Source organism: Ranitomeya variabilis, chromosome 3, assembly GCF_051348905.1.
Source record: "Ranitomeya variabilis isolate aRanVar5 chromosome 3, aRanVar5.hap1, whole genome shotgun sequence".
NCBI lineage: Eukaryota > Metazoa > Chordata > Amphibia > Anura > Dendrobatidae > Ranitomeya > Ranitomeya variabilis.
In genome coordinates, this window is record NC_135234.1 from 728,189,734 (window position 1) to 728,215,060 (window position 25,327).

General features: G+C 41.2%; 1 protein-coding gene across 1 annotated transcript in view; it reads right to left on the reverse strand.

The window, feature by feature from the left end:
- Positions 1-22,400: 22,400 nt before the first annotated feature.
- Positions 22,401-25,327, reverse strand: part of GUCY1A2 (guanylate cyclase 1 soluble subunit alpha 2) — a 338,699-nt gene continuing 335,772 nt past the window's right edge. The window contains exon 8 of the mRNA XM_077298399.1: positions 22,401-22,753. Coding sequence (XP_077154514.1) covers positions 22,546-22,753 — 208 coding nt within the window. The 3' untranslated portion in view covers positions 22,401-22,545. The remainder of the gene's footprint in view (positions 22,754-25,327) is intronic.

Consider the following 25,327-nt stretch of genomic DNA (forward strand, 5'->3'; position numbering starts at 1 on the left):
TTTCCTGATTGTGGAGTCATGAGTTTTATCAATAGCTAATGTGAGAGAGTTTCTTAAAACTTACCTTGAGTTCTTTAAACATGGTTTTGTCCACATTTACTGTCTACAGAGCATCAACAAAACTTCTTCTGAGGTCCTCAGAAATCTTCTTTCTTCATGGTATGTGTAAGAGGCCGATTTGATTGCTCCGTTCCTCTCCGGCGAGGCCCAAAAAGCTTACCATGACTTGGACTCGGAAGTCGCTCAGGACTTTGAGAAGCTGAAGACTGAGATCCTGGCCCGGCTCGGTGTGACGACGGCTGTCCGTGCGCAGAGGGTACACCAGTGGACATACCAGCCAGATAAACCGCCGCGGTCACAGATGTTCGACCTGATCTACTTAACAAAGAAATGGCTGCAACCCGAGGTACTGACAACACCCGAAATAATTCAGCGGATTGTCCTGGACAAGTATCTGAGAGTGCTGCCTCCAGCGCTGAAAAGGTGGGTAAGCCAAGGAAATCCCACGACAGCGGATCAACTTGTGGAGTTGGTCGAGCGTTATTCCGTGGCAGAAGGACTTCCCGACGAAACCCCTGGCACCCGGTCTGGGTCTGTGCCTTCTCCTCGTGGAACCGGTAAGGCTGTTCCAGCGACTACGGGTGAAGGAAAATCGCCAAAAACTGTGGGGGAGGAACACGGGGCTGCTCGCACTCCGAGACCGAGAGTGATGGACGGTGGGCTTAATAGGGGGCCTGTTAGGTGTTTCCGCTGCCATGAGAAGGGCCATATTTCTGCGAACTGTCCTGTTACTACTGAACCCATGCAGTGCGATGTTACCGACTCTAAGAAACGCATGTCTTTGGTTACACGGCTAATGAATGTGAATGCGGGTCAAAATGATATAGCGAAACACCTGTGTGAATTATCTGTTGATGGGAAAAGTGTTGTGGCATTACTAGACTCTGGAAGTGTGGTGACTCTGGTGAAAGCTAGTCTGGTGGCACTTCCATCTGGTTCGTCTGACAAATTTTCTGTAACGTGTGTGCATGGTGACACCTGCTCGTACCTAACAGCGGTCATATCAATTTCCACTCCCTATGGGTCTGTGCAACACAAAGTGGGACTCGTTCCCGCATTGTTACAAGATATAATCCTGGGTAGGGATTTTCCCCATTTCTGGCAGTTATGGGAGAATCAGTTGCTCCTTCACGGTAGCTGTGAACCTTCCCCCATGCCATCTGGAGGTCCCGAGTTCCTAGACGAGACCCCACCGGAAGATGTTGCTGGGGAGGTTATTGAATCTAACCTTCAGTTCCCCTTCTCAGTTATGGCGGGGGAAACTGAGGAAACTGAGGAAACTCAGCGAGAGGCGGAGGCAGATAGCCATCCAGCACCCTGCCTACCAGATTTGGGAGTCCAGTTGGATGACTTCCACAGTGAACAAATGAAAGATCCTACCCTGACTCAGGCTAGGAAAAATGTAAAAGTTATAGATAGCGTACCCGTAGAACCTGACACTAGGCTAGCGTACCCGTACATGGTTCTTGAAAATGATTTACTCTACCAGGTAGAAAAAAAAGGGGAAGACACTGTGCAACAGTTAGTGGTACCCAAACCTTATCGGCGGAAGGTACTGGACCTGGCCCACGGACATATAATGGGGGGACATCTGGGGGTACAAAAAAACACAGAAAGGATATTGCATTGTTTTGTGTGGCCTGGAATACACAATGATGTGCGTAACTATTGTGAGTCCTGTCCAGAGTGCCAAATCTCGGCACCTAAACCTCGGTTCTGTAGCCCTTTGGTACCCCTCCCTATCATTGGAGTCCCTTTTGAGAGAATTGGGATGGATCTGGTTGGGCCCCTTCCCCGGTCCGCACGTGGGCACCAACATATCCTCGTCATCATGGACTATGCCACTCGTTACCCAGAAGCCATCCCTTTGCGTAACACTGCTACCAAAATGATCGCCAAAGAGTTGGTACAAGTGTTTAGTCGGGTGGGAATTCCAAAACAGATACTCACCGACCAGGGGACTCCCTTTATGTCAAGGGTGATGAAGGAGCTCTGCAGACTCTTGCAAATAGACCAGTTCGTCTGTCTATCACCCTCAAACAGATGGCCTGGTTGAGCGGTTCAATAAAACCTTAAAACAGATGCTCCGGAAGGCGATAGACAAAGATGGGAAGAACTGGGATTACTTGTTACCCTATTTGCTGTTTGCCATTAGGGAAGTTCCCCAGTCTTCCACAGGATTCTCGCCTTTCGAGCTATTATACGCCCGTCGTCCCCGTGGACTGTTGGACGTCGCAAAAGAAACCTGGGAAGGTCAAGTCACTCCCTTTAAAACGGTGATAGACCATGTAACGCAAATGCAGGACCGTATTGCTGCTGTCATGCCCCTTGTTAGGGAACATATGTTACAGGCCCAGGGAGCCCAGAGGCAAAGTAGAGGCGCCAAGGTCCGTACGTTTGTACCCGGGGATAGGGTGTTGATCCTAATTCCTACGGTGGATAGTAAATTTCTGGCGAAATGGCAGGGCCCCTTTGAGGTCGTGGAACGAGTTGGTGAAGTGAACTATAAAGTACACCAGCCTGGTAAGAGAAAACCAGAACAGATTTATCATGTGAATCTGATAAAACCCTGGAAAGACCGTGCTGCCCTAACAGCGGATCTGCCCCGTCCGGTTTGCTCACCTACCGTACCGGAGGTGCAGATTGCCGAGACTCTCTCTGAACGACAAAAATCTGAGGTTAAGCAGTTTTTGTTACAGAACCAGCAGTTTTTCTCGGAAAAACCTGGCCAGACTAAGCTAGTGAAACATGAGATTGTCACAGAGCCTGGTGTCACAGTTCATGTGAAGCCATACTGGATTCCGGAAGCACGCCGTGAAGCCGTCTCCCGGGAGGTGAAGGCAATGTTGGACTTAGGAGTCATTGAAGAGTCGCACAGCGCCTGGTCCAGTCCAATCGTGTTGATACCTAAGCCGGATGGCTCTATACGGTTTTGCAATGACTTTAGGAAACTGAATGCGGTTTCTAAGTTTGATGCGTACCCTATGCCCCGGGTCGATGAGTTGATCGACCGGCTTGGTAAAGCCCGATACATTACGACCCTGGATCTAACAAAGGGGTACTGGCAGATCCCTCTGGCCGAGGCGGCCAGAGAGAAGACGGCATTTGCTACACCGGAAGGGCTGTTCCAGTATATCTACATGCCGTTTGGACTTCACGGAGCCCCAGCAACGTTCCAGAGATTGATGGATCGAGTCTTGGGGCCCCACAGGCAGTACGCTTCTGCCTACCTAGACGACATCATAATTTACAGCATGGACTGGGAAGCTCACCTCCGGAAGGTACAGGCGGTGATTGATGACCTGCGAGACGCAGGCTTAACGGCGAATCCCAAGAAATGCCACATCGGCCTTGAAGAAGCCCGATACTTGGGCTACGTGATTGGCAGAGGAGTGGTTAAACCCCAGATCGACAAAATACAGGCAATTCAGGGCTGGCCGCAACCAGTGAACAAGAAACAAGTTGAAGCTTTCCTGGGCATTGCCGGCTATTATCGCCGGTTCATACCCAACTTTGCGGCCATGGCTACCCCCTTGACGGATCTTACCAAAGGGAGGGATTCCGTCATGGTACAATGGACCTCAGCGGCTGAAGAGGCCTTCCACAGTCTGAAACGGGCTTTGTGCTCTCAGCCCGTACTAGTGACTCCTGATTTCAGCAGCGAGTTTGTGGTGCAAACTGATGCTTCTGATACTGGTGTCGGAGCTGTACTTTCCCAGGTAAGGGACGGAGTCGAACACCCGGTCCTCTACCTCAGTCGGAAACTGAATGTACATGAGCAGAGGTATGCCGTGGTTGAAAAAGAGTGCCTAGCCATCAAATGGGCTCTCGACTCCCTCAAGTATTACCTGGCAGGTAGGAAGTTTAGGCTGGTCACGGACCATGCCCCTCTCAAGTGGATGCACCTCCACAAGGACCGTAATAGTCGGGTAACCCGGTGGTTCCTTGCCCTGCAGGCCTACTCTTTCACGGTGGAGCACCGCCCCGGGGTGCAGATTGGGAACGCTGATGCCCTGTCCCGAGTACACTGTTTCGAGAGTATTCTTGCTCGACCTGAGTGGTCTGAGCAGGGGGGGAGGATATGTAAGAGTCATGTCGGTCTGGTAGTCGGGGGCAGGTATATCTCGCCCAGGTACTTGTCCTATGTGAATTAGGCCGCTCAGTATTTTCAGGATACTCAGGGGTTAATAAGTGTAGGAATAAATGATGACCAGCTGGGGGTTTCCGGCGTCAGCCTGGGGCACACAGAATGCCTGTCTGTGTGAGACAAACGTGAGTGAGAGCTGTGCTCATGATCTGTGTAATGTTAGCTGGGAGGGAGAAGCCCCCCAGTTGTTAGATAGCAACGTATTTGTTTAGTTAGCGCTGGACAGGCTAGGATTTATTTTTATGTTTTGTTTTCTGTATTTGCTTTCACTTTAATAAACCTGACCTGAGGTCAGTCAACTTGGAAACCTGCTGTCGCCTCAGAGTTCAATGCACAAACCACGTGACCTTTGACCCCAGCAAAGGTGATCCCAGAGTGTTTTGTCACATATGATAGACTTCCACAAACGAGTTGTGAGCATCAAACTTTCATGTATCCCTCTTCGTCAAATAAAACAGGTCACCAACTCAAACCTGATTGTTATCCCATTGATTGAAAACACCAGACTCTAATTTCATCTTCAAATTATCTGATAGTCTTAAATTGTCACATTTTTTTGCCACTCATAGACAATGAAATTGGATTATTTTGCTCAATAAAAAAAAAAATATGAAGTATAATAATTTTGACTAATTCGTTTGGTTCTCTTTATCTTTTTTTAGGACTTAAAAGTATACGTACCAAAAGCGCTAACACACCTTTGAATCCTGCAGCTGATAGTTCTACAGTACCACCAGTCTGTAGCGATATAAATAATTTAATTATTGGGGAACAAAATAGCTCCTACGGTACCACGCTCGTCTTCTTTATCAAAATATTCCTTTTTACGCCAACATCAAGGTTTCTTCCCCTGTTTAAAATGCAAATCATGCAAGCTATTGAAAACGAAAAAACAATTTCTCTTGGCTAAAGAAACGGTTGAGTGGAAAATTGAGGATTTTATATCCTGTAACACCAAAGGGGTGATGTATTCCATCAGGTGCCCCTGTGACAAAATATACATAGGAAGAACAAAGCGGGCCCTTCAATCTAGGATTAACGAACATATTAGGAATATTGACAAAAAATTTGAAGGCCACCCGCTTTCAAAACATTTTCTGACCCACCATAATGGATCAGTATGTGGCACCACCATTACAGGTCTTAAAAAGGTGCAGGAGTGTTGGAGAGGGGGTGATTTTATTCGACAAATGTCGAGGGAGGAAACTAAAATGATTTTTAGATTTGACACTTTAGTCCCTAAGGGTTTGAATAGCGAAATAGAACTATTCTCATTCAATACATAGTATAGTCATATGACCGCTGCATGCTATAAAATGAATGTATCGTTGAATGAGGACCATCCCTGAGGAAGGAGCACGTCTGACTCCGAAACGCATATGAATTGGTCCTTCTCACTATCCATAGGCTGTCACGTGAGGAATCACGTGTACGTGACGTCACGGAAGGTCCTGCGGCAAGCAGAGCACCTACCAAAGCCGAGCAGCGTGCAGAGACTGTACGGAGGTATAGAGCGCAGGAGTTTCTGTCACCGGCCGGGACAGTACCTGCAGCTCATACCCCTGAAGATTTCACTAAGCCCCTATCGGATTACCTTTTTTCCGGACTACGTGAATGGATTAACCGACAAAAAGACACAGCGGATAAAGACAACCATACCAATGGTCCTAGTCCCAGGTTCCTGCCTTCACCATCAGGTTATTATATACTTGTTTTTTTATATATTTGTTCGCAGCAGTCTAATTGTATTTAATACCTGCTCCATATATGGTTCCCTTACTTTTTGACTCCAGCGCAGATAGTTTTAGCTTTTTTTCAATTAAATTTTTTTAGGACTTCTGTGAAAATCTGATATAGTTTTAGGTCAAGGGAAAATTCTGAAGGGTTCATAAACTTTAACGTACCACTGTTTGTGTACCAAAGGCAGCTTCAATTTGTTGAAGGGGTTGAGGGTAGGAAGACCATGATTTTCTACGTGGTTTAAGTACAGATATGCTTTAACATGAATGTGTCCAATTTGGACGATAAGACGATATTGGCTGCGCTGCTGTATGACCAAAATGAGTTGAATGGTTTTTATATCTACAACCCATTTCAACTTTTTCAAGTGCAAAAAAACAATTGCATCATTTTTCTACCATTAGCACAAATGTGAACGTATAGACACCATTCTGTTTCTTGGTTAGAGCAGATTAACACACTGCATCTTAGTATGGAGTGAACATACTGTGTACAACATACTGGGCTACATGTGGTGTTTTCGGCTCACTGATTTATTCGTAAATGACGCCATAGTTTCCATAGTTACATTGACTGGGATTACTTGTCTTCGATTATAAATTACTTGAAACGAGCCTGAAGGCTAAAACTTCTATTTTGCAGGTAACGGATCCTTGAATGTTTCACTTTAACTTCTAAGAATTAATGTTCTCAGAACGTTCCTCACCTCAACTGGAAAATCTACAGCAGAAATATCCCTATCCATTTTTTTTTCTATTTCTGCTAATGTAATCTTTTTTTTTCTGCTATGGATTCATTAACCTCATATTCAGGAATTCAGCAGGCGGGCTGCTATATATAGCTCCAGAAAATTGATATTTAATTGACTGCTGTCTGAAAATCAGCATGACCAGCTGTAAACCAGCCGTAAGCATTGATCTAATAAGGATTATAGCAAATTTCACATGCTGCCAATACGGGCTACTGGAAAAACCAATAGAAGGCTCAGGGTCAACCAGTAAACCTGAGGTCATCCACTAGTAGGGCAGATGTGACATTGTATTTAGCAACCAACAGCGAATTATAAAATATTAGCACTTGTTCCACTGTTCGATGCTTAATGATACCATTAACTAAGTGCATAAATTATCGTATCCTCCACAGTGATATTTATATTGGATAGTTGAATTCATGTCGATTTTACATTAGCGCATGCTGCGTCCTTTCATCATTACTTTTGCATATGATGCAGCATTAATTATTGTGTCCACTCAATAATGTTAAAAGGAAGTAAAACTTTTTTAATTGATTAATCAACTGTTGCAAAGTTATAAATCTTTGTATTACTTTACTTAGGGTGTTGATCCAGGGAACTAGTCTGATTGCCGTATGTGGAGTCGGGAAGGAATTTTTTTCCCTAATGTGGAGCTTACTCTTTGCCACATGTTTTTTTTTTGCCTTCCTCTGGATCAACATGTTAGGGCATGTTAGGTTAGGCTATGGGTTGAACTAGATGGACTTAAAGTCTTCCTTCAACCTTAATAACTATGTTACTTTGCTTTCCTCACTCCCAACCAGTTTAGTGAATGTGCTAGTTTATCTTTTCAGCTCATGCTTTTAAGAAGCTGATTGTAACAGTATATGGAAACGGAGGGAAAGGGAAAAGGAGAGTCAGCTCACCGAATCGTGCTGCCCTTGGAGTAACGGTATGAAGCCATCGCTCAAAGACGCCCAGGTCCGGTCTGAAGTCAGTATGCAGGAAAAAACCGAACTGTCCAGCGATGAAGAAACTTTACATTGGTTGATTCCTTTTAAAAATAATAATCAAGAAAAACTACAAATAATCCAGAAAAAAATAAAACTCGTTTCGGCGTTAAGTTTTAATGATAAGGAGTTAATGTTAAAAAGATGCTTTTTTATTTAATAATTGATCAACCTTTGTAAAGTTACACATTTTTGTATTACTTTACTTTCTTCGCTCCCAACCACTATGTGCTGGTTTATCTGTCCAACTCCTCATTTTTAGGCCGGCCTCACACTAGCGAGTTTTACGGACGTATGAGTGCCTAAACTATGTCCGTAAAATTCGCATTACACACGGCCCAATGAATCTCTATGGCCCAGCTCCTATCTGCCGTATATTACGCATCTGTAATATACGGTCTTGTACGGCCGTAGAAAATCGCAGCATGCTGTGTTTGTCACCGTATTGCGCAAAAAAATCGCCAATGAAAGTCTATGGGGGCGAGAAAAATACGGATTCCACACAGACCAGCAGTGTGACTTGCGAGAAATACGCAGCGGTGTTAGTGAAAAGCCGGTAATTCAATTGCCGGCTTTTCATTTCTCCTTCCCAAACCCGACATGATATGAGACATGGTTTACATACAGTAAACCATCTCATATCCCCTTTTTTTTTGCATATTCCACACTACTAATGTTAGTAGTGTGTATGTGTAAAATTTGGCCACTGTAGCTGCTAAAATAAAGGGTTAAATGGCGGAAAAAATTGGCGTGGGCTCCCGCCCAATTTTCTCCGCCAGAGTGGTAAAGCCGGTGACTGAGGGCAAATATTAATAGCCAGGAGAGGGTCCATGGTTATTGGCCCCCCCCTGGCTACAAACATCTGCCCCCAGCCACCCCAGAAAAGGCACATCTGGAAGATGCGCCTATTCTGGCACTTGGCCACTCTCTTCCCACTCCCGTGTAGCGGTGGGATATGGGGTAATGAAGGGTTAATGTCACCTTGCTATTGTAAGGTGACATTAAGCCAGATTAATAATGGAGAGGCGTCAATTATGACACCTATCCATTATTAATCCAATTGTATGAAAGGGTTAAAAAAACACACACACATTATTAAAAAGTATTTTAATGAAATAAACACACAGGTTGTTTTAATATTTTATTGCTCTCTCAATCCACCTGAAGACCCTCGCTCAGCAAAATAATAAACCAACAATATACATACCTTCAGATGGTCTGTCTCGTCCCACGAAGTAAATCCATCTGAAGGGGTTAAATAATTTTACAGCCAGGAGCTGTGCTAAAGCACTCGCTCGTGCCTGTAAACCCCGGGTGCTGAAAGGAAAGCTGGGTGATCTGTACTTACATTGAGTCGCGGTGAGGCGCCCTCTGCTGGATGTCCTCATGAACTGGAGCCTTGGAAAAGTTCCCACACTCGAGTTCATATGAGTTCATCCAGCAGAGGGCGCCTCACCGCGACTCAATGTAAGTACAGATCACCCAGCTTTCCTTTCAGCACCCGGGGTTTACAGGCAGGAGCGAGTGCTTTAGCACAGCTCCTGGCTGTAAAATGATTTAACCCCTTCAGATGGATTTACTTCGTGGGACGTGACAGATCAACAGAAGGTATGTATATTGTTGGTTTATTATTTTGCTGAGCGAGGGTCTTCAGGTGGATTGAGAGAGCAATAAAATATTAAAACAACCTGTGTGTTTATTTCATTAAAATACTTTTTAATAATGTGTGTGTTTTTTTAACCCTTTCATACAATTGGATTAATAATGGATAGGTGTCATAATTGACGCCTCTCCATTATTAATCTGGCTTAATGTCACCTTACAATAGCAAGGTGACATTAACCCTTCATTACCCCATATCCCACCGCTACACGGGAGTGAGAAGAGAGAGGCCAAGTGCCAGAATAGGCGCATCTTCCAGATGTGCCTTTTCTGGGGTGGCTGGGGGCAGATGTTTGTAGCCGGGGGGGGGGGGGGGGCAATAACCATGGACCCTCTCTAGGCTATTAATATCTGCCCTCAGTCACTGGCTTTACCACTCTGGCGGAGAAAATTGGGCGGGAGCCCACGCCAATTTTTTCCGCCATTTAACCCTTTATTTTAGCAGCTACAGCGCCCAAATTTTGCACATACACACTACTAACATTAGTAGTGTGGAATATGCAAAAAAAAGGGGATATGAGATGGTTTACTGTATGTAAACCATGTCTCATATCCTGTCGGGTTTGGGAAGGAGAAATGAGAAGCCGGCAATTGAATTAGCGGCTTTTCACATATATCGCGCTGAATTAAATATAAATACAGAATATATATATATGTGTCTCAATGACATATATATATATATATATATATATATATATATATATATACTGTATATATGTTTTACCGAACATTTGAGCACATAAATCCATTAGATGTCGGTTTTGCAAGCCTGCGAGAAAATATCGCAGTACGGATGCCATACGGATTACATACGGAGGATGCCAAGCGCAAAATACGCTGACACACCCTGACTACGGATGACATACGGATCACTATTTTGGGGACTTTTCTGCGTATTACGGCCGTAAAAAACGGACCGTATTTACATACGCTGAGTGTGAGGCCGGCCTTAGAAGCTACTGTCAGCAGTTGCTCCAGCATGAATCTGTTCTCTGACACAGTTTCCAAACACTCTTCCGATGTGAACATGGGGGAAGGTGGCAGAGAAGCAAAACAGTGTCTGAGTATGGATTTTTATTTTATTTTAGCTATCTTTCATATCCGCTTCTAAATGAGCATGAACTCAGCAGATAAATCAGCACTTTCATCATGGTGTTTGAAAAAGTAAGAAGCCAAATAAGTTAACGGAGTATTTTACAAAGATTCAGAACTCTGCAACCACCGATCTATTTCCCCATTCCTGACCAGGCACATTTTGGGGTTTTAGCACATATGTAATTTTTTTAATGTTCTTGTTCACATTTTTAAATAATTTTTGCCTCTTTTTTTTCGAGATACTTTGGCCTAATTTTTATGTTAGTTTTATATTTCCTTATTTTCTTCAAGATATTGTAGGAAACTAAAGTCAAATAAGAAATATTTTTCTACTTTTTTACATTTTTTATGACCACAAAGAACATTTTATTTTCCCCTTTCCATAGAAATTATTTTTAAATTACGGACATTTTTTTTTTAGAGGACACGACTAAAAATGATTGGTTGGATTAAAAGACCTTTCAGGGGCATTTGAACATATTAATACATTATTTTTATTTGTTGATTTTCCCGGAAACTGGGGTTGGTATATTAACTCCTGACTCCTCAGACACAGCAGCTCCTGCTCCCTCTCTACACCCAGCGATCACATGATCAGTGGATCCAGAGGAGGAAGGACTGTCAGTGCTCTCTAATCTATATCACAAGCACCTTTTCAGCGTTATGTAAACAGCAATCAGGAAGGAAAGCATGACAAATTAAGCTTGTAACCTTGGTAAATGCCCAGGAATCTACTGATTTTCAGTACTAAATGTTTATCTCAAAAACCCATGCATGTGTCCATCTTCACCTTTCAACTTGGATTAAAATATTACCACAAAAGAAACTCCATCATTTTCTCTGACTAGAGAAATTCGTCAGGGCTGTTCCTTCTAGCAGATGTTATTTGCCATCGCAACAGAACAACTATCTGAACTTAATTGGAGTAATAGCAAAATAAAAAGATTTGATAGCTTAATCTGTTTGGTAACTTCCAAGAAGCACGAAGGGTAATGTCTCAGTGGTCAACAAAATGGTGAGAAATGAAAACTTGGCCATGTTTCTTTAGCTTGGGCAAATAATGCAGATATTTCTTTATTGATATTTGAAGCCAAGTGGGAAAGAAAAGAACACACATGAGAAACTAGTGTAATGAAGCGTGAAACAATCGCATTTGTAGAGGATGTGGTATTTCCCGTATTGCTGGTGGCACAGCTGGCACTATATTCTACTGGATGTCCTACCTCAAATGCATATCTAGTTGAAAACTATTTCGGTGCAGAGAGCCACTGAATATCTGTCTGATAATACCTAAACACGCACTCAGTTCATTTACTTCTCTTAAAAGTTAAAAGTTTACATACATTTCATTAGTATTTGGTACCATTGCCCTTAAGCTGAATGACTTGTGTTAAACGTTTGCAATATCGTTGCACAAGCTTCTCACAATAGTTGGTCGGAATTTGGGCCCATTCCTCCTGACAAAACTGGTGTAACTGATCCAGGTTTGTAGGTCGCCTTGCTCGCACCTGACTTTTCAGCTTTACACATAAATTTTAAACATTTAAACATTGACTTTGTTACCCTTAAGCCACTTTGTTACCATTTTGGCAGTATGCTTCGAGACATTGTCCATTTGGAAGACCCATTTCCCCCCAAGCCTTAACTTCCTGGCTGATGTCTTGAAATGTTGCTTCAGTATTGCCAAATAATCTTCTTTTCTCTTGATGCCATTTATTTTGTGAAGTGCACCAGTCCCTTCTGCAGAAAAACAACCCCACAACATGATGCTGCCACCCCCATGTTTCACAGTTGGGATGGTGTTCTTATGCTTCCAAGCTTCTCCCTTTTTTCCTCCAAACAGAATCTTGGACATTATGCCCAAAAAGTTCAATTTTAGTTCCATCAGACCACAGGACATGTCTCCAAAAATTAAGGTCTTTGTTCGTATGTGCATTTGCAAACATTAATCTGGCATTTTTATGTTTCTTTTGGAGTAATGTCTTCTTTCTGGCAGAGTAGCCATTCAGCCCATGTTCATATAGTACTCTTTTCACTATGGATATTGACACAATCTTACCAGTTTCCGCCATCATCTTCACAAGGTCTTTTGCTTTTGTCCTCCGATTGATATGTGACGTGCACTCCCACACCAAATCCCATCAAACTAAAGTGGTTTTACCTAGCTGGTTCCTTCCTGTCCCATATATTGTAGGTTTTTTAGTCCAAGAGAGGTATCTTATCAGGACAGGGACCCAACTATAAGGTATGCATTGACATTGCAGTTGGGCTCATAAACTGTAAACTGTTTACTGTATATTTTCCTATAGCAATATTGCATTTCCAATTTTCCTAAATTCCATATGTACATAATAAATCATGATATTTTAAATCCATTCGTAAATTTGACCTAGATTCTAATTGTACTTCTAATAAATATGTATTTTTTATTTTTTACTGCTGGAAAAGGTATTTTTAGCACAAACTTTTACAGTATGAAATATAATATAGCACTTAACCTATGTTCTATGGCAATAATGCAGTTCCAATTTTCTAGATTTACCATTCTAAACAATCCAGAGTTCATTTAGAAATGTCACCAGTGAGTCACTTACACTATATGCCATGTGTTATCTACAGAGCTCCTGTGTATAATGTCACTGGTGATCACTATTACCTGTATACTGACACTATATACAGAGCTCCTGTGTATAATGTCACTGGGAATCACTGTATTACCTGTACACTGACACTATATACCAAGCTTCTGTGTATAGTGTCACTGGTAATCACTGTATTACCTGTACACTGACACTATATACGGAGCTCCTGTGCATAATGTCACTGGTGATCCCTGTATTACCTGTACACTATACACTATATACAGAGCTCTTGTGTATAATGTGTCACTAGGGATCCCTGTGTTACCTGTACAATATACACTATATACAGAGCTCCTGTGTATAATGTCACCAGTGATCACTGTATTACCTGTACGCTGTATACTATATACAGAGCTCCTGTGTATAATGTCACTGGTAATCACTGCATTACCTGTTATTTGGTAACTGTATGACTGAATTATTTAGAAGAAACAAAATTTTACAGGGGCAAACACATATGTCTTTGTAGGTTTTGGCAATACCTCTTGGGCCCTTGCACCTGAGTAACATGCTGGTACTGGTTGGGGGGTACATGTCCAAATTTTCATTTGAGGTCCATAGGACTATAGTTATGCTGCTGCTCTAAATATTGAATATATTAGAATTTATTTCTAAACTAAATAATAACTAAGAACATCTAATTCTTAACATTGGATTAAAAGTAACTAGCTGGAGACATAGGCTCCACCCCAATTACCCTGTATTGTAAAATCTGGAGACTCATTTCATTTTGGGAGTCCACGTTTCTAACAATATGCACTATTATAGTAAAATAAATGTGGAAGGTGCACTAAATTGTTTGTCTAATCGAAAGGGTGGTCCTACTTGGCCATTTTGTTTCAACAGACTCCCTTTCAACGACTTGTTCACCAATGATTAAAATGTAAAAAGTGCAGAAAATATGTTCAAATCCCACCAAGGACAACATCTGCAAGGAGTTTGAATGTTCTCCCCGGGTTTGCCTGGGTTTCCTCCGGGTCCTCCAGTTTCCTCCCACACTCCATTGACCATACTGATAGGGAATGTGGATTGTGAGCCGCAATGGGGACAGTGATTATAATATCTGTAAAGTTCTGTGGGATATGATGGTGCTGTTTAAGCAAGTAAAATAAATAAAATGATACTGTTCCCCCACATCTTATACATCAATGCATGTGTGTCCCTTCCTCCTCAATCTCTATACTTCCTGTTCTGGCTATATTGTGTCACCTGCTGCCAGTGATTAGCTGCAGTGGTTCAGAACTGGATGTAGAGATGTAGAGACTGGTTCAAACAGGCATGTGACAGGAGACAGTCATTCACTGACAGTGATTGGCTGCAGTGCTTATATGTCCATCTGGCTAGTACAGAAAATTCAGAAACCATTGGTGGAATCCTGTTCGTTTCAGAAGAGGAGAAGAAAATGTAATATAATTGTTATGATTAATTTTTTATCATAATTGATGGCATTTTTAAAAAAATCTTTATCTGGTTAAAATGAAGTCAGGCATTTCCACTTAAAATTTTTACACCTTCTCTAAGCTGACAGTCCATGAAAATTGAACCAAACTCAGAAGTCTTCCAAGTGTGGCCCAAAATTTTTACGAACCCATTGACTTGCAGTGCCAAATTTGATCAAAATTGGACATGTCTCCATGATTTTCCATAGACCTCTCGGTCTGGCCCCATAGACTGTCATAGGTGACTGACAGATTCTTAGTAAAGTCATGAGCCCAAATTACATGCTTTTAAGTAAAGAAATAAATAAAAATCCCCTTGGCGTATGCGCGTATATAAAATAACGGCACCAATGATAGAAATAAGTTATGAACCATATATCTTCAGCTTTTATTTAGGTAAGCAAATGGTTACATTCATAGATATAAGATATAGATATCTTAGTGCATGTTAGGAAAGACAAGACTTTAGATTTCAGACCAAAATAAGTCATTAGTGTGTTGAGACTTTTTGGTCACCTCTTGGCAAATATTGTTTTTATTTTTTATTTCGTTTGTGGTGAACTGTACGGATGACGTCATTCTGAATAAGAGGAGCGTCAGAACTAACATCGCCTAGGAAAAAATTGTACATATTATCAATCGTACGTCGTCCACAGCCTTAAAGTGCCTATATAGATGTTACTGTATATACAGTAATGGAATAATAAGATGGTCGGACTCATGGAACATACAAAGACCTGAAAATAAAGCCGTACCGTTACATAATAAACCGGATAATTAACAAATAATAACACCTATAGATTATTTCCATGTAGCCAGCTCCTATGACAATATCTTACCATGCAATTGTCGTATTTCTCGTTAAACATACATTTGTAGAGATATATATATTTATATTCTATATATAAATAGAAAATATAGAAGACGAACCGTGTACACGACATACACAAATTTATCCAAAGGGATGAAGAAACGTGATCCCTAGTGATGGAGGAGGGGCAGGTCATGAGATCCACTTTACATTAGGCTGTATAAAAAGTTAATTACAGGATATATAATATACATGAGTGTCCCTCGTGTTTTGGGGGTATAGCCCCTTTGAGGGTCTTGGTATTGCCGGTTAAGGAGAGAAGTTACGGATGAAGAAGAATGGGAGTACAACTAGTTATGATGTGTCGCCATTTTATTTACATAGGACTGCAGGTTAAACGAGTGAATGTCGTGTAATCTAATTCTATATGGCACTGGATAGTGTAAGGGACTCTAAAGTTTAGCAGTTTTTGTGGCTGTTGATAGAGGCATAAAAAGCATCATGCAATGTACGTAGATTACGCCTGTAAATAATATGTAAAACTTAGCCTGGAGTTGAACATTTGCTTTAGAAGGAACCTGTTAGGTGGTTTTATCCCCCAAATTCACCACTGTGGTACCTTTTGAACTGACAATGTGTATAACCATGCCTCTGTATACTAAATGTGATGCAGACAAGTCCCTGAACTCACTGAAGAGTCATGTAGGTGGAGACAATATCGGGAAGTCACTCAGTCCTAGTGCAAAACCGCTCTCCTTCATTTCTGTACTGTGCCTGTGATTGGACTATCGAAAAAGGTTTTCGCTTGGGCAGCATTGATTAAGGGTATGTGCACACGACAAAAAAATTCGAAAAACAATGAACATATGCGTTGCAATGTATAAATGACTTGCTGTGCACATGCTCAGTCTTTCTGACCTTCTTTTATCCACCAAGTGGCTGAAAGAAGTGACCGCTCCATTCTTCTGGTAGCTTCTGCTTGGAAGCTGCAATGTCGACAGTGCTGCAGCCAATTACTGATCTCAGCGGCTCTGATGAGTCTCTGGCTAGAGACGCTGAGGTCACTGATTAGCTGCAGCACTGTCGACATAACATTAGCTCTGCAGATAAAAACAGACACCAGGAACGGGAACATGGAGGATGAGTAAAGCGAAGTATGTTTTTCAAACAAACTGCAGCCACAAAAGAGTGGTTTTCGATAACCCCTTTTAGCCATGCGCAGTAACCCTTACCATATTCCTGATGGGAGTACAAGGTATCACCATGTTAGACAAGTTTTGGAGAAGTCTGGTGGTGATGTAGAGTTGTTAACATTGTCAATAACGCAAGGATTTGGGAGTGGTGCCGGAATCCAGACTCCTTTCTGATATTAGCACCACCCAGATGACTACTATAACGATTTGCATACAACACTCCATTTGTAAAAAGAGATTCCCGAGAGTCAGCTTCATCAGATTTAGAACACATTGGAAATATTTTTGGTTCATGTAATTAATGGCATGACAGTGGTTAACGGTCCAAAAATTATCCAACAAGTTCCCTTAAAAATGAACCCAAAGCTTTTGTTGTTCTTATGTCTTACATTAAAATGAATGTCCAATCTCAGATGTAGCAAAGGTTATCACTGCTCATAGCACACCATTTTGATCAATTGTCTCACTTAAGAAGAATAAGGTAACATTGGACGAACTAGTTGACCAATTTGATTTTAGGCGTTGATCTACACTTAATCTCAATGCGACAAGATATCAAGATGAGACTAGATAACGTTTGCTAGACCTCTATGTCTTTATACTTGTTCTTTGATAATAGAGCTCCAAATCCCCTGCATAGCTACATTGTACAATTCAGACTTCTAGCAGTCGCCACTAGAGGGAGCCAATTGTAGACTCTGTTATTATTCAGTACACTGTATAATCAGTATGCGCTAGAGGCAGTACATGTGGCCAGAATGTTATCATATAACACTACATCTAAGCAGGGTATTTGGAGCTAGGTATCAGCAAAGTTCCAAAATGATGATATATTGAGAAACGATCATAACAAATATGTAGATCAATTTATATTTAACTAATAACATGTCGTCTGAGAGTGAAAATTCACATGAACAGAGCGAGATAACATATTTAGTGATGAGCGAGTGTACTAGTTGCTCGGGTTTTCCTGATCACACTCCTGTGACCTCCGAGTATTTTTTAGTGCGCGGAGATTTAGTTTTCACCGCCACAGCTGAATGATTTACAGCTACTAGACAGCTTGATTACATGTGGGGATTCCCTAGCAACCAGGCAACCCCCACTTGTACTCAGGCTGGCTAGTAGCTGTAAATCATTCAGCTGCTGCCAGGAAAACTAAATCTCCGAGCAGTCATAAATACTTGGAGGTCACCCGAGCAACGAGTACACTCGCTTATCACTAAACATATTGCATAAATAATAAAGCCCTGAAGGGTTAATGACCAATTCACCTGTGTTATATATATTATATGTCTCTAGTGAATGGCTTAGCAGAACATTCCCACTAGTAAAGTATTTGCCTTGGTTAAATGAGTGATACATGGAAATTAATAGTTTAGATATAATGCGAACCTGCACCTTGTATATAAGAAGTCACATACAGGGAACTCACAAGTGACATTCATATGCATACTGTACAAATCCATGCAGTGCCATCTTATGACATCCTCTACTCCCAACTTCCACCTTGAGATTGTAAAACTTAAAGGGATTTTCCAGGACTTTAACATTGGTGTCCTATCCTTAGGATAAGTCATCAATGTCTGATCAGTGGGGTTGCGACAACTGGCACCACCGTCGATTATCTGCTCCTGGTGTCGGCTGGAATTGCTTAGTTATGGAGATGCACAGCATAGCTCCGTCGATGGAATAAGAATTGAAATTAACTGGGTGGATGCGTAGTACCCGGTCATGGCCACTGCTAGTAGCAGTTCCATAACTGAGCATTTCAGGACGACACCGGAAACAGCTGATCGGCAGGTATTGCACCCACACTGATCAGACATCGATGACCTATCCTACAGATAGGACCTTTCCTAAGGAAAGGTCATCAATGTTAATGTCTTGGAAAATCTCAGAAAAGATTTGTTTCTTGGTGTAAATAATTGAAAATATTCATGTATGAACAAGCTCATAGAGGCACACAATGCTCAGCACATATAGAGACAAGAAAGCATAAAATGAAACAGGCACCAAACAAAGGTGATATTGAAGAATATGGACGCTGCTGTGGAGACATTGACTTTGACTACACTTGTTAATTTATATTGGGATTTTAAGAAAACTTGGACTCTTTGATTCTCTACTATCAAGCAGTGGTGAGCGAATTTGCCTAAACTCAGCTTTAAAGTTTACTCGAATTTTTGCAAGGAAATTTGATCTGCATCGAAGATATTCGATGTACATTGAATTTTCCTTTTTTATGCTTTTGGTTCCCTAAAGACCCCAGATTGTAAAAAGGAACATTCAATTTCTGGAGAATAACTTAGCTGAGAATCCAATTTTCAGGTAAATTTAGCACAATTTGGCGAAATCAAATTGTGGTAGATCTGATCTTAGCAGTAACTACTACTACTGAGAACCCAGTATTCCCTTCTACTTTTCCATCTTGCCAGAACTGGTCTTTATAGAAGAATTGAAGCCAAAAGGTGGTATCATAACGAATGTCTGCAGGCCACAGTGAAGCATGGTGGAGGGTCATTCCAAGTTTGGGGCTGTAAATAGAGTTGAGGATTTGGTCAGAATTAATCGTGTCCTCAATGCTGAAAAATTTGGGCAGATCATGCAATTTTGTAAAAAATAAAAAAGAGTAAATACCAGTGTGTCACCCAACATCATCATAGATTGTGAGCTCTTGCGAGCGGGGCCTTCTGTTGTTTGCAACGGGAAACTGTGTGTTGCACTGTAATGTCTGATATTGTTGTTTGCTGCAGAATATGTTGGTGCTATACAAATAAAATTATCATTATTAATACTCACCTCTCCGCTCACCTGCTCTTCTTCACCCAACCCACCAGCCAGTCTTCCACTTCATCTGGCATCTTCTTTCCCTCAGTTTCTTCTTTCTGCTTTTGGCTTCTTCACTTTGCGTTGGGATGTCCAATGCCAAATAGACCTCTGGCATCATGAACCGCATCTTGACGTCTTAATGTGCACCTCCTGAGGAACTGACTGGACCTCAGGCAATACACATAGTCATGTTTGAGGTCTAGTCAGTGCCGGAAGAGAATAAAATGACCTTAAGGGAACGTTGCATAGAATACGAAGAAGCCAGACACAGCAGAGGACTGGACAGTGGGCTGAGGAGACAGGTGAGCATTAAGATATTTCTTTTATGCCTGGGAGGATCTGAGAACATAGTTAGGAACATTTGATTTATATTGATACGTTCAGTGGCGAGATTGAAGAGTGGTGAGGTGAGCATTCTTATAAAAAAAATGGATTCAGGAGAATCTGAATTTTTTTTAAACCATTGAGGCTAATTTTACTTGCCTCAAGCAAATTTGTCATCTCTGTCAAGGTGACTTTTTGAAGACTAACGTTTAAAAGGAAGCGGTCACTTGATTCCAGCTGCAAAAACCACAGGCAGCATGAATCAGATCATGGCTGTACAACTGTAGACAGGTATCTTCTTCTCTGAAGTGATCCGATGTTTCAGAGAAAATATAGGTTGAAGTTCCAGCTGAGGACCATAGTTAGAGAAGAGGCTGGTCCAGAATGGCCTCAGGCTGGCTACTCCCTGCACTCTAGTTGATTGACAAGTATGTCCCATAAGGAAAGACTTGTCAATCACTTGGATCAGTGCAGGGAAAAGACAACCAGGGACTGTGCCAAACTAATCTCGCATCTTCGTACAGTCTTCAACCCAGGGGCAGACATATCATAGGTGCAACCCACTTCTATCTGAAATTGTACATTTTAGTTGCCCATCAATCTAGATTTTCTCCAAGCATTTCAGAGAAAAACATCCTCTAATTCATGCTGCCTGTGGTTTGGGCAGTGGTGTGAATGATGAATGATGACAGCAGCATGAGATGAGTGTACTGACCTTGTGAGAGATAGTGACCGGTTCATGCATGATACCTTACATTTGACGAGGTAGAATGGGGAAGTAGATCTCGATATATACCGTATTTCTTTTTGAGGACCTTGGCAAACAAAATCCCCTTTGTAGTAGACTTTATGTTGTCTTTATATTTTTTTCGCATGGATCCATAAATCAAGAGGTACAATATAAGTCAATCTCAAATGTCACTTTGACTACTAACACTTAAGGAAAGGCGGCAAGTTAACGAGCTCGTCTAAAATTGTAAAAACGGTCCTTATCGGAATATTTATATACACCGATGGATTTATGAAAGGTTAAATATTTCATTAGAAATGGTCAGAAAATGTTTCTTATAGAACAGCATTTAGAAATTACATTCAGATGCTATGGTGGTCGGTTATCTGGTTACCGTCTTTACTCATGTGATGTCCCATGTTGACGTGAACATAAAAAAATGTATACACCCCCCTAACACATGCTATTAAAAATGTTGCTTCAGTATATGAAAATAAATGTGATAGGAAAGCAAAACTCCACATCGAAAAAGAAGACGTGGTCCCAATGGGTCATAGTATTGCTGAAAACGATGAGATTCAAGAAGTCTTTTAGCGCTACTTGCACTGCCGTAGCGGAGGTGAGATGTAGCAGAGTGTAATTTGTGATACGATACAATTTATCACAGCACCGTTGATTTCACAAAGGATTGGAAGAAAAAAAAATTTGATTTAGGTTAAGTTCACACTGGGCATTTTTGCTGCTTTTTTATGCCTTTTTATGCTAATTTTCAGCTGCATTTTACAGTTCCAGCAAAGCCTATGAGATTTCAGAAATCTCCTGCACACAGATTTTTTTTTGTGCTTTGCATGGTTTTTTGGACATACAGCACGCCAGTTCTTTCAGCGTTTTTTCAGCATTTTTCAACCATTGAAGTGAATGAGTGGTAAAAAAAAAACCGCACCAAAAATTTAGGTATCATGTATTGGTGCGTTTTTTTGTGCCAAAACCTGATTCCAAAGACATACTGATAGGGAATTTAGATTGTGAGCCCCATCGGGGACAGCGATGATAAAGTGTGCAAACTGTAAAGCGCTGCGGAATATGTTAGCGCTATATAAAAAGATAAAGACGAATAGAGATGATTCTATGGAATATGATTTTTTTTCCAACACTATATTTTATCAGCATGCACAAGAGACAAATCTAGTAGGCCAAAAGCGCCACAAAAACACCCAAAAAAGGCATTAAAAACGCTGAGAAAAATGCTGCGAAAAAACAAAGAAAGCATGCTTTTTTTCTGCAGCTTCTTCCCTGCCAAGAAATCAGGTTTTGCTGCAGGAAAAAAAAATGCTGAAAAAATGCTTAGTGTGAACTTACCCTTATCGCAAGGGGAATTTTTACCTTTGCCCTAAAAGAGCAGCTAAAGCTACAGCAGATAAAACAGTGATGTTATCAAAACTAGAGCAAGCAGCCCAGTACGTGACATATTACAGGAATCAGGGTGTCTTACTATATTATGCTCCTCTCAAATGATTTATTAAAAAAACTGGTGACAGATTCCCGTTAAAGGAACCAGTACCGTAACAAATTTAGCTCTGCTACATCAGAATATTGGCCATGATTCCATAGTATTATTCCAAATGGAAAAAATTAGGATCGTATCTACAGGTCACTTTACAATTAACAATTGCACGTCACTGTGGAGATTGGCCATGAAGCGTCGACTGGGTACATAGCTGCCATTCACATTGTGAATGTCTACAAGCAGATGGCTAAACCATGTGTACAAACACTGTAGGAAACAGAACCGAAAATGGAAAGTCTATCATTAGAATATACGAAAAGCCTGAACGTTTTGTAGACTCCTAGATTGGATATTTTGGGGTGAGATGGTTTATTGTTCAAGTGGAAACACCAGGGAAGGAATTTGGGCTTCTATCCTCCATGCTGGGTTCCCGACACCCGTGACTCACCACCAAAATAGGTAATTATTGCCTGGCTTGATGCAGAGTTCTCACTGTTGTGTTCTTTGCTGTTAATGGCACAGTAGAGTCTCTACACTTCTGTCTTGACCCATTTAAGGGCTTGTGCTTTTTTTTTTTTCTTTTTTTTTCTTTTTAAATAGTCTTTGATCTGTAGAAGGTTTCATACGCTCGTTTCCCTAAGGTACATAGTGCCGATGTTGTACGAAACTTTTCTCATTCTGACAGTTGTTAAAGGATGCTTTGGCTGTTTCGGGCCTTTATCCATCTCCAAGAAATAACAGATCCCAGGAATTTCCTTTGGAAAGTTTTCTGGAAGCTCCTCACGTGACCGAGGAATAAATTGGAAAGATTCTTCTCCATTCAAATGCCTGCAGAGAGAAGAGCGCACAAGATTAAGGTACAGATTGTGGTTGGAAAACACATTTATGATCGTAGATCATTCTATTTTTCCGATGTGAGTTGTAAATAGACTGAACGGTGGCTTGCCAATGTATTCACCCCCTTGGATTTTTACCTATTTTGTTACATTACAACCTGCAATTAATTATTTTTTTAATCCAACTTGTGTGTGATGCATCAGCCCTAAATAAAATAGTCTAAGTTGGTGAACTGAAGTGAGAAAAAAATCTAGGCATAAATTCAATTTATGGATCAAGTAACTAAAAATTGCTATGTTCATATACCTTCACCCCTTTTGAGATGAAGCCCCTAAACATTTCTGGTGCAAGTAATTACCTTCATAAGTCATATGCTGAGAGAGAGGTGGTCCACCTGTGTGCTCCTAAGTGTCCCATGTCCTTCAGTATATACACTTTACCTTTTCTGAAAGGCCACAAAGGCTGCAACACCATTAACAAGAGGCACCACTAACCAAACACTATTAAGCAAGAGGCACCACTAACCAAACACCATGAAGACCAAGGAGATCTCCAAACAAGTCAGAGATAAAGCTGTTGCGAAGTACAAGTTAGGGTTGGGTCATAAAAAAAATATCCCAATCTCTCATGATCCCCCGGAGAATCATCAAATCCATTATCATCAAATGGAAAGATTATGATACCACAACAAACCTGCGAAGAGATGGCCGCCCACCAAAACTTTCAGCCCGGGCAAGGAGGGCAATAATCAGAGAGGCAGCACAGAGACCAAAGGTAACCCTGAAGGAGCTGCAGAGTTCTCAAGCAGAGACTGGAGAATCTGTCCATAAGACGACAATAAGCAGTACACTCCATAGAGGTGGCCTTTATGGAAGACTGGGCAGAAAAAAACCCTTTACTTACAAAAATTGTAAGGTTAAACCAACACAGCTCTTAACAACAAGAACATCATCCCCACAGTGAAACATGGTGGTGGCAGCATCATGCTGTGAGGATGTTTTTTGTTAGTAGGGACAGGGAAAGTGGTCAGAGTCGGGGGGACCAGTCTGTCAGTGATTTCAGACTGGTACGGATGTTCATCTTCAAACAAGAAAATGAACCCAAAGCATACTGCTAAAACAACACTCTACTGGTTTAAGGGGAAAAGTGTAAATGGCCTAGTCAAAGCCCAGACCTTAATCCAATTGAGAGTCTGTGGTCAAACTTGAAGATTGCTGTTCACCAGAGAACACAATCAAGCTTGAAGGAGCTGGAGCAGTTTTTCCTTGAGGAATGAGCAAAAATCCCAGTGGCAAGATGTGGAAAGCTCATAGAGACTTATCCAAAGAGACTTGCAGCTGTAATTGTCACCAATGGAGGCTCTACAAAGTACTGACTTTACCTTTTGCAAAGTCACCTTTTTATAAATTTGCCTGTCTTATTTTTATTTTTTTAGTTTGCAGGGTTTGGGGTTTCCAGATGTTTTTGCCTGATTTACCCTTTGTTACTTATGAAAATCTTTGAGCAAATTGTTCTCCAGACCCCAACCCCAGGAGTGATTTTATATGTAACAGACTTTTTTTGGCACAATCTTTTGCAGCATTTGGCAAAACATGCACCTCTTTGAGCTAAAAAGTGGCAAAAAAGGTTAAAGACAAAAATCAAAATGATATTTGACTGTGAACAAAATTCATGAACTGCGTGAGACATTTTGCTGAAGTATCGCAGGCGAAAAAGCAAAAGTCAACTAACACAAGGCGACAAAAAAGAAAAGTGACTTTAAAAAACAAATGTTTAATCGGGGCCATGGTATTTCAGGGTGTACAGGATTCAAATCAAAATCTTTTGCATTAAAATAAATATTATTTCCCATTATGCTCTCGAAATTCATCCAATCCTGCGCATGTTTACATCTTGCAAAGTGGGGCACTACAATATGGAAATGCAATTTCTTAATGGAAATGTAGGAGTTAATTTTAAGATCCTTGGTGGGGCGTGCAGTATTGTCCTTCATACCAATGGTCCAGTGGTTGCTTACCTTTCTAAGCTCTAAAAATGTCCTAGCTCAGCTGTGATCCTTACAGTATTCCTTACAATGACCAAGACAATCAGGTTTACCTTAACATTAACCCATACACTGGCCATGCAAATAAAAATACTAGGATTAATCCCCCTAATATATAGACCATCATGGATGTAACCAATAACCTTCACTGAGCTAGTGATGGATGTGGTTGGTATGTGATCCTGTATTTTTAGCTGCTATATCGTCCAGTCATGAATACTTCAATACCTTATTTCTTTCTCAATTACTTAGTGGCAAAGCTGTTTTAATACTTTGCTTTCAACTTTTGCTCAACAATTTCGTTACACTATAATCAAACGATTAAAGTATGTTAATTCTCCTGTCTAGGTAAAGAAGAGGGGAGCAGATAGACTAAGACAGGGAAAGCCCTGTACTCTGATAGTGTAAATATAGTGTACTGATCATGCAGGGAAGCAGATGAAAGGAGCTTCTAAAGAAGCAGGTACTAAGCATTGGAACAGCACTTCAGAATAGTGATTGGAAGAGAAGGAAGCAAAATA